This window comes from Mycetomoellerius zeteki, unplaced genomic scaffold, assembly GCF_001594055.1.
Source record: "Mycetomoellerius zeteki isolate Tzet28-1 unplaced genomic scaffold, Tzet1.0 scaffold72, whole genome shotgun sequence".
Taxonomy (NCBI): Eukaryota; Metazoa; Arthropoda; class Insecta; order Hymenoptera; family Formicidae; genus Mycetomoellerius; species Mycetomoellerius zeteki.
In genome coordinates this window covers 39189-53790 of record NW_017257742.1, presented here as the reverse complement: position 1 = coordinate 53790, position 14602 = coordinate 39189, and the positions used below count along the sequence as shown (strand labels likewise).

General features: G+C 33.2%; 1 protein-coding gene across 3 annotated transcripts in view; it reads left to right on the top strand.

Annotated features, from left to right (window-relative positions):
- 14-3-3zeta (tyrosine 3-monooxygenase/tryptophan 5-monooxygenase activation protein zeta) overlaps positions 1 to 14602 on the top strand; it is a 72954-nt gene that overhangs the window by 46541 nt on the left and 11811 nt on the right. For all 3 annotated transcript variants that reach the window (XM_018458315.1, XM_018458313.1, XM_018458314.1), the window contains exon 2: positions 9437 to 9744. In XM_018458315.1, coding sequence (XP_018313817.1) covers positions 9445 to 9744 — 300 coding nt within the window. In that variant the 5' untranslated portion in view covers positions 9437 to 9444. The remainder of the gene's footprint in view (positions 1 to 9436; positions 9745 to 14602) is intronic.

Below are 14602 nucleotides of genomic sequence, written 5' to 3'. Positions count from 1 at the left end.
TTTATTATATTTTATAATATTAATAAACTGTTATTTTTTCCGTTTAATTAATGGAAAATCTACCTTGATCATATAATGAATTAGACTTTTTTCCTTTGGGATCTCAGAACATAGATAGAAACGAAATTGATGTCATCGGTCATAGTTATTTATGTAATTAAATAAACGATGGTGATCAATTCAACAAAGTTAGAAAAAGAAAGTTTGCACTGGACTTTGTCTAAATAAACTTCATAAAGTGTGATTAATTATTTCGTATTACGAAAATATTGTTGAATTAATTATTTGGCAACTGTTGGAGTGATTATTTCTTTCGCGAATCAAACATTGGGTGTGTCCAACAGAATGTTACAGTTTTGTAATGGACAGTTTTATGATTGTCTGCTGAACGGTTCTAAAGACACTTCAGTGTCTTAACGTGTTTACTCAGCGGTCGCCATGATTTCCAGCGAACTAAAAGTACGACTGAGTCTCAAGCAAAACGTGTTGATTAAAATGGCTGCTTCTAACATAACACTCTTTAAAGCACAACATATATTACGATTTAATTTACAGTGTAATAGATACTTTTGATACGCACGAAAATTACTGCTGTCGATCACTATCAATGTCACTGAGAAAAATGCCTGGTTGAATTAAGTGAAATTCTAGTTGGACGAATCAGAATTTTCTGGTTAAATTAGAATTCTAGTTGAGATAATCAGAATTCTAATATAATCAAAATGTTCCGATTCGATCATTTTCAATCAGATTTCTCAGTGTAGAAGGTTAAAAATATCTATAAATAATTGCTAAAATATATTTTATGTGTAAATATTTTCTACATAAAGGTAAATATTTTCTACGTGAAGGTTAGATTCTTCTATACTCACACATGCGATAGCTAATACTATAAGAGCGTCCAGCAGAACACTCGACATGTTGCAACTCATGTAAACCGTTGCTCAATAATTATTCTGCACTCACACATTTATTCGGAAATTCGAATCCTCACGGAATGTCGTTCCCCCATTTCTCGAGTGCATCTCGAGAGAACGGTGAATGCCACCAACCGGAAGCGTATTATTAATGAAACTGGATCTGGAACCTTTTCGTCGTTCGTGACCCGGAATTCTCTTTCACCTCTCTCATCGCACTCTCGCTCTGTAAAGGAATCGTGAATCTTGTCGCCGTTTAAATATGGAACATGGGTAAACGCTAGTGCTATCTTTCGTTCGTTAATCCGAATTCATTGCGCCATCGTAAATTCGTAATTTAAACGAATTTAAAAAATCGTAATTTATTACAATAACGAGAAAATCCCCGGGGGCGGGGAGGATTTATAGATCACGAAGGGCGTCGAAACGACAGGATTTCCGGAATCGAAATTTTTCAAACGCAGTAAGTTTTGAACATTGACATCAGTTTGTAGCTCCTAAAATTTTTGAAACATTGAAAACCAAAAAAATGTGAAAAATCTATGAAACGTACGTTAGATTAAATTAATATATGGACTGAACGATTTATTGTGTGTGATTTGTGAAATCTAGAATTCATCGCAAGATACAAACTTCGTGATATTTACTGTTTGTGAAATGCAGTACTAATTTATCAGGGATTTGGGGAGCTTCATGGTACAAATAAATGCATGAAGCCAAGTATTTCAAGAATGTAGGTTTACAAAGACGTGGGATCTATGAATCGTACACAAGATTGCCACAAAACTAGAAATCACAGAAATGCCAGAGAAATTGGAAACGGTCAGGGAAATCAAGAAAAAATCACAGAATTTTAATTTTTATTTTTTGCAAATTTTTTGAAGAAAATAAAAAATCTTGGCTTTAAAGAAATTTGATTTGCGTACATCACACTTAGTTTTGGAATGCTACCAACTTAATAATTAAATGGAAGCGGTGTCAGCAATATTAATAGTGATTTACATTGCGCTCTCTCTCTCTCTCTCTCTATATATATATATATATATATACTATTCTCTCAATAAATATTTGACGGTTTCCAAATTAGGATAAAAATATTAAAAATTTCAAAATGTTATATAAAAGCATCAGAGAGTCATGAAATTTTATCTGAAAATCAGAGAAAAGTTATGAAATTTAAGGATTAGAGGAATTTGTGACAACTCCGGTAACTTGCAAATTCAGGAATCGTGAACTAGCATAATGTATTTTCAAAACATTTTTATGACACCGATGACTTCTTCTAGAGAATTCTTGGAATTTATAAAACGATACTTTCACGATGAACAGTAGTGCATTTGCACAATTGCGATATGATGTTACATTTCAATCGCGAAAATCATCGTAGAACAATTTCGTTGTATTTTTTTGCTACGTTAAACTCGCGCAATGCTTTATTACGAGGTAAAAATTGCACGCACGATAGCGATCGACGCATATTAACTCCCGTTTCGATATCTTGAAAATTGGCAAAGTTAGCTATATAGGGCTTGTGCAAAAATTGAAAAGCGCGGTATCTCCGAACCCTTCGAGGTACAAACGAAAGTGAGGGAGGTACAAACGGGTACAAACGATTCTCTTTCGAATGCCGTTGGTCCCGTTTCGATATCTTGAAAATTGGCAAAGTTAGCTATATAGGGCTTGTGCAAAAATTGAAAAGCGCGGTATCTCCGAACCCTTCGAGGTACAAACGAAAGTGAGGGAGGTACAAACGGGTACAAACGATTCTCTTTCGAATGCCGTTGGTCCCGTTTCGATATCTTGAAAATTGGCAAAGTTAGCTATATAGGGCTTGTGCAAAAATTGAAAAGCGCTGTATCTCCGAACCCTTTGAGGTACAAACGAAAGTAAGGGAGGTACAAACGGGTACAAACGATTCTCTTTCGAATGGCATAAATGAAATTAAAAAATATTAAACTTGGGCGCTGACCATTTTTTGTATTTCATTTTTTGTTTAACTGTTTGAGGTACAAACGAAAATAAGGGAGGTACAAACGGGTACAAACGAAGTACAAACGCCCTACGGTATTAATTTTTAATTTTGATAAAGTTGGGCGCCAGGTTCACACCGGTATTAACGTCGCGTATTTTTTTCTTTTTTCCATACGACAGGTGACACGGCTGGCATCACTTCCGGCATTCTCCGACTCTTCCATCCTTGACAACAATTATCCGGTTCACTGAGGAAGAAATGCTCTTAGTCACATGCGATTAGGTGCAATTGCACTTTGACTCGTTATTCATCGCATTATTTTAACACCAAACAACTCATCGTTTCCCCATATCGCTCTCTCGTTAGGTAAACATCCGTTCATGCACATTTTGCATTCTTGCGGATATTCAGCATCATTAAACTTCGCAGAACTTCACGCCAATTTTCCCGCTATTTTAAGGGGACCCTAAAGTCGTCTGTTTTACCGACTAAACGCAATAATTTTAGTATAACAATTACTTTTTTCTAATTATTCTTTCACAGAATTTCACTTTTCGATAATCTTTTTCCCAGATTCACTTTAAGATCCCCTTAAGAGGGAATTCTTCGACAAGTTTGAGAAGATATTTTGAAGAAACAAATATAGAGCACACATGTAATTTTGAGTATCGTATATTTAAATAATTGTATATGTAGAGATATAATATTTTACAAAATCGATTTTTCTTCTAACAATAAGTAAGAATTAGAGAGGATAAATAAATGTAGAGAAGAATGAATGACGATGTTGAATATTGTGAAGCTCCGGAAATCATTACAAGTTTTTGTAATTCTTTGGTATTTATAAGGAGACTCCGGAGAGAGGAGGCCGTCTATGTTTTTCAGGGTTAAGTGGCCCTTAGAATTCTTGTGCGTTGGTTTTTCGACGGCATCGATCACCTTTAAAGCAATGAGTCATCGTACCATGCGATATCCGCTCGTTCTACTTCGAATCATCTGCGCATATTATACAAGATTGTTTTGCAAATCTCGCTTCCTTTCAACGACAGTTACCTTATAATTCATGGAATCTGTTAATTATGTTAAATTGTAGAATTAAATCAATAATTTAGGCACGACCATACATATTAAAATTGTTATTACTGATTACGACTGATTTCTCAAATTTTTTAAAACACGGATATTGATTTCCCTATTTTTATTTATTCTATTGACATTTTTCAAATAATTTTTTATGGTGTTCCTACTGTGTTAGATTACTTAAAAATTCAGATGTAGGTTTAGCATCTGTCGTTAAAAGTGAGTTTTGCTCGCACGCATTTTGTATACGGAAACTTTTAAAACGCAACGTGATCACGTAATGTATTCAATTTACTAGCTATTTTTACGGAAGAATCTCTTCTCGTGCTCCACGATGTATTTTTAATTAACTCATCCTATGAATGCACCTCGAAGATCTCCTTCGGGAAATCTCCCGATTTTGTCATTTACGTTTCAGTCTTGTTCGCAATGTCGCTTCGCTTTTACTTGAAAATTAATTGTTAGTGGAAAAGGGGTTTTTAATTTTTGAGAGAAATTATTTCTGCTTCGCACGCTATTCTTATCTTTACCAAGAATTGCATTTGCTTGAAAAAGTCTTAGTAAGTATATTTACAATTCCTTTACAATTATATCTTCCATTGAAAGATTGTTTCAATTTTTGAAAGAACGTTGGGTTATTAATTAATTATTAAACAATGTATATTTATATATTTTACATATATATATCTATATATTCTTGTAAACATAAATAAATTTGCCTTTTTAATGTTTTATACATACATATATAAGGCATTTAATTTAAAATAGAAATTTATTTACGTTTATAAAAATCTGTCTCATTATGGTTAAGAAAATTAGACTACACGAAGAAAGGATCCACACTATTTATATAGAAAATCAAAAAATGAGTTAATGTAATGTAGCTTATAATGTGAACAAAAGATGTCGCAGACATAAAGTTCAATAATAAATAATTTTTCAGCTTGGTGTATCAAAGGTAAAACTTGTTCACAGAGCACCTTTAATATAACGTAGCAAAAAATCCATTATTAAGTCTTGTCTATGACAATCTATTGTTCACTTTCCATATAATTAGGGCTGGGTCCTTTGTTGTATAACAGCAGTTTGTGGTAAGGTCCATCGTTAACGTTGCTGTGAAAATTATATTCTCTCATTTTCTTATATACGTGGACGATGCGTCACGTGTTGCTTGATATAGTTCATGAATGTGTCTAGGCTCGCTTCCCAAGCCAAGATGTAGTTCTTTCAATTCTACGACACATGAATCACCGTTTCCTCTCTCGCGTACTACGACGACGACATAACATTCCGCTACAACGGACGTATTACGACATCCCGTTGCTCTTACAAACATGAGTAAACCGAGAGTACCTAGAAACTTAACTGTTTCAGAACGTATGAAGGTCTTCACTTTTACTCTCTGGAACTTATCTTCGATCTGTTCTTTATGTATCTAGATTTGGAAATTTAATCTTCGAGTAGATAGATGGGTTGCTCAAAACACTTCAAATTTATTTTTATAGTATATTTTTTAATATAGTATATACTATATGTATCGAGTTGAACTTCATTGTTTATACATATACCTTTATGAGATAAAAAGAAAACTCTAAGAAAGATAAATGATAAATTCACTCTAAAGGTGAATTTATCATTTAAAACGTCGATTTCAATGACGGGTGTAGTTTTTCTCGGTAATGGCTTATTATTGACTCGAGTTCTGCTCTTACGATTTGATGACGACGTAGTCATCCGCTTTACTCGGTGCATCGAACATGTTCTTTTGTGCATTTGTTCGTTTTATCAGGAGACTCTCTTATCAGGCGACTTTCTTATCAGCACGGTTCATAATACTCACGTGCAATCCATCGATGAGATATTAGCCCTCTGACCGAGTTGCCGAGTCGTTGGTGATTTATCGTATCCGAGCGGTAAATGCCAGCCGAACTAAAATGAAAAAAAAAAAGAAGAACAAAGGGAGAACGATAATTGTCGTCCACGCACTTCGAATCTGCCATAAACGAGGGCTGCTCGAGATTAAGATTTAAGATGGCCGTATAGTAGAGAACGTGACAGCCTTGAATTTCGTTTCTACAATAAGGCTATGTTGAGTTTTATTATTAATTGTTCTCGAGGAAAAAATGCACCAAGAGAATGACAAAGATAAGACTGAGCAATCGTTGCGTAAGCTAGATAATCTCATATAGTCACGCTTGTCATTCCGTTAGATGTCCGGTGATAGTCTGTTCGGTAGATTAAAATGACAGAGATAAGATTTGGAATGAATTAGATGTAATTCTGAGCGTTGTTATTCACGATTAAATCAAAAAGAAATTAATTGTATATAATGTTAATGCTTCTAAACGAAAAAAAGTATCATTGATTAATTTCAGTGGAAATGAAATGGAATAAAGTTAAATAAAGTTCCAACGTTGTAATTCGAAAGAGAAAAAACAAAAAAAGTGAAAGTTGCTGTAAAAAAAAATTAAATTTTAATAAATATTTGTTTGAATAATTTATTTAGCAAATATTTGCTAAATGTAAACATATTTAATACAAAATCCATTAAGTATCATTTTTTTTATTAAATAAAGATTTATTTGCTGTAAGTAAATGTTTACTTACATTCGTACCATTCAAAAAAATACGTATTAAAATTTAATACATATTTTTTCCAGTGTAAAATAAAGCTTATCATCTATTTAAATAAAGACATAATTATTATACGAAAAAATTGTTAAATAAGGATAAAATTATAATTTAATTATAATGTATAAAATTATTATTATTATTATAATTTGAAAAAACTGGTTTAAAAGTAAAATTGAAGTTAGTGATTAATCGTGATTGTTGCGATCCTATCGTTATTTCATAATTTGTGAAATATCGCTTTACATTGAATCCTCATTAGTGAATAATGTCATTTGATATCGATATTCAAAGCTACAAGTCTTACATAATGCGCTTTTGCTAGATGATAACAGCGTTCGCGTGCATTGATCGGCCATGCCCAAAGGCTACGCGATACTCTATTTCATGGCAAATCTCGCTTTCATGTCGGAAATAGATGCTTTTGCACGGGTTTCCATGGAAATGCGGTTCCCGCGGTAAACGCGTGTGGGTGTTGTGTTCTGTTATGACGTAGTCTTCTTATTGAAACGTTTATCAAGTCACGTATGTCATATCGATTCCTCAGCGATTAAATATTCATTCGATTCAATTGAAGAAAACACTTTGATTAGTGACTTCGATAGATGCAGCTTTTTCCCTTTTTTTTCCTTTCTTACAATCTCGATCTTTTTCTTTTTTCTGAGTATTAAGCATACGATTAATTACGATTAATATAATTATAATATGGTTGTACTATAATTGTATTGTAGAGTTACAATTATATAGTAGGAAATAAATGTTCAAGTACGAAAGAAACGGTAGATAACGTTTCATATTTCTTGATGGAAGATAAATTTCAATAAGAATTTTTTCTCTTCGTATTTCTTTACCGTGAAAGTTGAGATCGGTTTTTTCTTTTTATTGTAAAAACGTTTTACCTGAATGTTTTCTGTCAGATAAGACGAGGCTGGCAGCAATTGGTCAGCTCGAAAATGCATCCCAGGAATGTTCGCCCCCTTTCTTTTCAAGGGGGAAACAACATGAAGTCTCTGAAAAACGTAGGCAAATTTGATTTAAAAAATGATGATTTCTTAACTAAAAATTTGTAAAGCGAGAAAAAAAAGCAAGTCATTGTTCCGTTTGCTCCACGATATTTCCCGGTATCGGATGCACTGTTGCTTCTCGAAGCGTCTGGAGGATAAAGGAATCGAATTGCATGCACGTGACTCAGAAAGGGAAAAGGTCGTTTTGTCTCCGACAGACGTCGATCGTTTGCCGAGGCGAAGTCAGTCGAGTTTCGTGAGTGGATTCGCAACGTCTTCCTCGTCCGCATCGTCGTCATCGTCGTCGACGTGATGTCTGGCTTCTAAACGCGTCTTTGTGCGAGATCTATTCTTCCCGACCTCTCTAGGAACACGCGACAAAAGGAACTAGGCGACATTGAAACGTGCGCGGGGCGGTAGCACTTTGTGCATCGCGTGTTGCATCCCTCCCGCTGTCCTATCTCAACGTGTTGCTCAATTCGACAACTTCTCTGACCTGCTCAATACCGACGCAAGTATTTTTTTTCTTATCTCCGTCATCCCTCGCACCGAACGTGATAATTCCCGCTGGAGTTATTTGCGAAGTGTGCAAAGTGGAATATTCCTTTTCACCACGCAAAGTGTGTGGTTTAATATTTTATATTTAAAATGTAAACGATGCGACATTCTCGGTCGAGAAGCGTTTAATCTCGAAACACAATGTAGTAAACTTTAACAGAGTTGCCACAAAACTCGAAATCAGGGAAATCTGAGAATTGTCGACAGAAACTGAGAACGGTCAGGAAAGTCAGGGAGTTTAGCTGAAAAATTAAAATTCTTGGCTTTAAAAAAGTTTAATATACATACATTACACTTACGTAGTTTTAAAATATTACCAACTTAATAATTAAAAATGCAAGCAGTGTTAACAACATTAATAGTAATTTATATTATTATGTTAAATAAATCTCTGAACAGAATATATAACTGTTTCTAAATCAAGATAAAAATACAAAAAAATTTCAAAATATTCAGTTAGAGAAAAACATGAAATTTTATCTGGAAATCAGGGAGAAATTATGGAATTTTAGGATGAGGAGTTTGACAACTCTGTTTAAGCTGTAAGGTATTAGTCAATCACATATGAGGAGAATAATCAACTATGACCGATTGATTTGACGGTTTAAAGCTTAGGTACATCTATTATGTTTTAGACTTGAAGACGACGTGATCATAGAAACGATCATAGAATCTCGATCTTTTGAACCCTACACCCGTTTGTATTCAATCTCTTGGGCCCTTAACCCTTGAATTCTTTAGTTTTCAAAAACTTAGAACGTGAGTTGCATTCCTGAAGATGTACAATTCTAAAGTTTGGAACGTCGCACTTTATTTTTAAAATACATTATACGTCTTTTAGAAATACACTGGAAAAGGAGTCTGGTTGCATTAATTGGGATTTTGGTTGAAAATGGACGAATTAGAATTTTCTAATTAAATCTATTATAATTCTAGCTAAGAGATAATTAGAACTCTGATTGATATAATTAGAATCTTCTGGTTCGTCTCGTCCATTTTCAACTAGAAATTTTTCTTATTGTGTATACTTCTACAGACGTCTTTTAACAAACACTGTAATCTTTGGATCTTGGAGTTTGCAATGCAATTTTAAGGATTTGCAATCCTTGTCTTTTTCTTATTTTACAGTTTTTTTCTTAGCTAATTACGCTTCAATTTTTATAAACAACGTTTGATATTGAGATCACCCTCGTTTACTGAAACCGCGAAAGAACTTTCGCTAATAATCTAGACTTGGAGTTCCACTGACGTGTCGCGTTCTTTTTTGATTCCAGCCGACACAATGTCCGTGGATAAGGAGGAATTAGTGCAGCGTGCGAAGCTTGCCGAGCAGGCGGAAAGGTACGACGACATGGCGTCCGCGATGAAGGCGGTCACCGAGACGGGAGTCGAGCTGTCGAACGAGGAGAGGAACCTACTCTCGGTGGCATACAAGAATGTCGTAGGAGCGAGACGTAGCTCGTGGCGGGTAATCTCCTCTATCGAGCAGAAGACCGAAGGCTCCGAACGCAAACAGCAGATGGCCAAGGAATACCGGGAAAAAGTTGAGAAGGAATTGCGCGAGATCTGCTACGATGTATTGGTGAGTGAATATCCTGTCTTTTTCCTGTCCTAAAACCCAAGCGTTTACCGGTTGCCCTTTTGTTTCCGCTTCAGCGAGAATTCGTATACGTCTGAAAAGACCTACATTAGGAAAACACGTTCAACTCGGGCTTATGTTGAGTGATAAATTAATTAGAAATATTGTTTATTAATAGCAATATTTATTAATGAAGAATATTAGAGGATGTTTATATACTATTTGGAATACCCAGAATTTTCAGGACATTTTTTTTTCACCCTTGGAGAAAAATCAGGGTTTTTAAATAGAATTTTATTAATGCTCGGAGAAATTTATAGAATTTTATTTTTAAATTTAAATTATCTTTTTCTGAAAACATTGCTTCTTGATCATTTTTCTTGATAATGTTGATAATCAGTAATAAGTATCTTATAAGTTCTGCGACTCTAATTGTAGAAAATGATAAATATATTCTCGTGGAAATTTGTCTTCCACTAATTTTCAATATATAGTTTGTTTGCGTTACTGCATGCACTTTAATTTATTTCAAAGTTGCATTAAAAAATTTTCAGATCTTACCTGAGATTTTGAATAAAAATATTTGGAAAAAATCCGGGAGTTCTTAGGAAATTTTTTTACAAGGTTTCAGCAAACATTCTGATATTAATTCATTGGTTTATTTAGTAAAGAATTTTTATTGCTGTAAGAATAAGGTATCTATATTTATGCTAATGAATAGAATGTGACATCTCTGATTATTGTTTTCCCAAGAAGATATAGATAGGTATACTATATACATATATTTGTGAAAAGAAATAGAGCAAAGAATTTACGTTTCCGTCTTCACTCGGTGTATCCTGTTATATCGTACGAACGTATATAGCGCAATTCGCGTGTATTTGCTCGGTCAGGCTCATTGTGTCGTCTGGGTATTGATCGAAGTCGCTTTAGACAAGAAAAGCGACGACACGGGCGATAAGAGATGAGGCGAGCATTGAAATATGGGGAAAAAGCGTAAATAGTTCTCTCGGGAAATAGAGGGAAAAGGAGAGGAAAAAACTGCGAATTGTGTTTGCCGAGGAGTAAACGTGTTTGAACAAATGTCTTAGCGGCGACCCATATGATAGAAGACTGGCTTTTAACGTTTCTCTCGCCTGGGTTAACGTAATTCTTCCGACATTCATCGATGTAATTTTAGGGACTCGTAAGAAACACGAAAACACAATAAAAACTTTTGTCCCATTTTTATGTTAAAAATAAATTAGTAGTTTTCGTATATTTTTTTTGCTTTGCCTTCTTTTTTCTGCTCTTTCTTTGCGTGCTGTGAGATTGTATTGTTGCGCATTAGGACGATACCGATTTTCGTTGTTCTTGCTACGCGAATCGATAAGCAATCATCGAGAGTTATATTTGAACGATACGTTTGATGCCATCACGCTCGCGATTAAACCGTAATAAGGTTAATTGAGTCTACTCTATGGTCTTGATGATGAAGCGAACCTTCAGCGAAACTGTTTGGGCGGATCTCTCGCACTTTGAACTACCGCATAGCTTCTGCATGATTCGATGCTACGATAAACGGCCCGTTCGACAATGCGTTTCTTACAAATATAACGTTGTTCTCTTCGTGTATTGATTTTTTATCGTCATATCTTGGGAAAACGTTGAGATAAGATTTTATAGACGCATTAAAAACTAATCTCAAAAATAGACGACATGATTATCGTATGACGAAACAATTAACAGCTTGAGAGAAAGAGACGTAAAATAATAATATGAAATTTAATATATTCCATAAAACATTAATATTAATAAAATTATACAGTACAAATTATAACATATAAAATTTTATTATATAAAATTATAATATAAATTATATAATACCGGAATTGTCGATGGTCCTATTTTTGATGACTCTATTAATCATTTCAATTTTTTTATACATTTCAAAATATTGAAAATTTGTGAATATAAAACATAATAATTCTAATGATACAAATAATATCAAAATACCGTTTTATTAACCGAAAATAAAGATAGAAAATTACCGAATTGATATCTTTGGCAGTTCTAAGGGAATACTAATAGCGGTTTTATTGTTAAATGTAAACGTAAGAATACAGAAGATACATTGTTTAACGAACTTTAAATATTAATTTGTTTTACATGAATTTATATCGGTAATTTATATATTATCATCGTGATGCAATTCGCGTTTTGTTCTTCCAAATCCTGTTCTTGATTTGTTGCTCCGTGCATTTTAGTCGTTTAACGTGTATTTTTCACATTAATTTTGCGCTGATGTACAATTTCGATCCTCGTTTCTATCTCATAATAAATGATCTATCAATTCCGTAATAGAGATGATTCATGAGAGAACTCGGCGAATTTATTCCTTCATCTGAGAACGTTAATTTACGTGCGAAAAATTCGGATTCTTGCTCGTACATTGTTCGAAATTAATTTTATGGAATGGGGAGGAGATACACGTGCACGTGTTTTCTCACACGAATTCACAATATCGTATGTCAGGCGGTTGGCACTATTGCAAGCTTCCACACACTGAATAATACGAGCTGTATATCGTGACGATCGATGTGTCAGTTTTATTTGGCGGCACATTCTTGTACCGCAGTTAATAATGGAGCAAATCAATTTTCAGAGAGAGAGTAAATCATGAACATGATCACACTGCACACAATAGTCTCGCATATTTATTTGCTATCAAATTAGTCGCTTAATTAATATAATATCAGATTAATATAATATGCTTAATATATAATTTTACACATTTTATAATACGTATGGAATTATATCTAAATATTTATCTCGTATAGATTTATTTTATCGTCTCTGATAATATCATGTAAGTTTAGAATTTAATTAAATCAAATTTGCGTATTTTCCAGTTTGGTAAATAGCGATTGTTTTAATAGAAATATTTGAAGTGTTGTCTGTTACGTATGAGTGGAAAGCTAACTCACAAAGTAGTATTTATGTTAATGCTTCTTGCGTATTTACGATAATCAGAATCTGCGTGTATTGAATCTCTGATAGTTTTGTCACGCTATTTTACTAGATATCTATCTTTCACCACTATACTGTTAATGAACATTTGTTTAGATAAATATTATATTTATTTTAAATGAGTATAATGCGTCAGCATGAATAGAATATGCTTGTTTTGACACAATATATATCTGTTTAAAATATTCGTGTTATGTAAATATTTTTTATTATTGTATTATTGTTAAAAGTATTTGTGCAGAGATTTTTTTTTTAAATATGTGTATTTAATTAGCAATATTAATTAGCAATTTATTAACTATGAATGAGATAGACTATGTATTTCTCAAAATTATTTTACCTAAAAACATGTTTAATAATTAAAATACATTTTTTAAAAATAAGCAAAAATAAAACGTTATATTAATTAGAAAAATTTGATTAAATTGTTTCGTTATAACTCAATTCTTATACAAAATAAGATTAAAATTATAAATGATTATTAATATGTATAAATGAATATTATATATGTATAAATGAATATGTTACAAATGAATTACTACTAATTAATCATTATAATTATTATTATATCGAATTACGAGAATTGTATTATTTGAATACAGAAAAGGTGTTCGTGTAGTAAAAATATTTAGCTTCTGACATCAGGAACACGCTTAGCATTTTGTTTATATAGGACAGAATATACTTGTTGCATAAAATTGCTAATTAATGTTTATTTTCTATAAATAAGTTTTTTTAGTAAAAATTTTCCTTGTATAAATACATTTGCACTCATTGTGGGTAGTTAATTAGATCATATGTTAATTAAAATTTACATTACAATTAAAGTTGTACACGAAATATTAATTTGCAATCTTGTCTTTTACGGTCTTCGCGCTGTTGAGTTATATAATGACTCGGGGCTTTCCATTTCGAATTTTATGATCGCTTAGGACTTTCCGTTTCAATAAAATCGAAAGAGAGTACGTTGAGATAGGCGAGTTCGGTGTCGCCTTCTGTCTCTCCTTACAAACGTGTTCCAAGAGAGCAAACCAAGTGCATTCCGCTCCTTTTTCCGCGCCGATGCAGTCGCGATGTTTCCTGTTCTCCATACATAGCCGACGAGTCCCGGAAAGGTGTCGGAGAAAATTATATGCCGTTGAGTAACCGGCGCTCGCGCGTCCAAAGGGGGTCGCGCTCCGAGAATTGCGATGGGCGGGAATCGATAAACAAGTAATTTCGCATAATTACGTAGAACGATGATTTCATCCTCACGTGAGTTATTCTTTATCCCGGAACGTTCTCCTACGCACATAGGATTCCAGAATACGCCCGCTTTATTTATTCTCTACTTGTATTAATACTGTCCTGACCTCTATTCCTTTATTACGACTCAGTTTTTTTTCTACGATATCTCTTTATTTTTTACAATTTTATTTTACAATCACAGGAATTGAATTCGTTTAAATCTCGCGATTTATACGAACATGTATCAGATTAAGATGCGTCAGCATTTAAACAAATTTAATTCCTATTTGTAAAATAAAATTATGAAGAATAAGAGATATCTTATAAAAAAAATGCGTCGAATAAAAGCTTCTATAGCAAATAAACGAGAGCGAATAACTTGAATATGGACAATAGAAGAAAAAAAGATTAGAAGATTAAGAAGTTCGTAGAGAAAAGCTGTCATCAATTATAAAGAATCGCTTTCTTACATCGGAATGATCGATCTGACGTTTAATTAAAAGTCTTCTTTACTTTTTAATAAGCGACTTCTTTCGTTGAAGGAATTGCACACGGAGAAAAAAATTGTTAATTTAAATAATTTAATTTATTTCATCTTTATTATATATATATATATATTTATTTA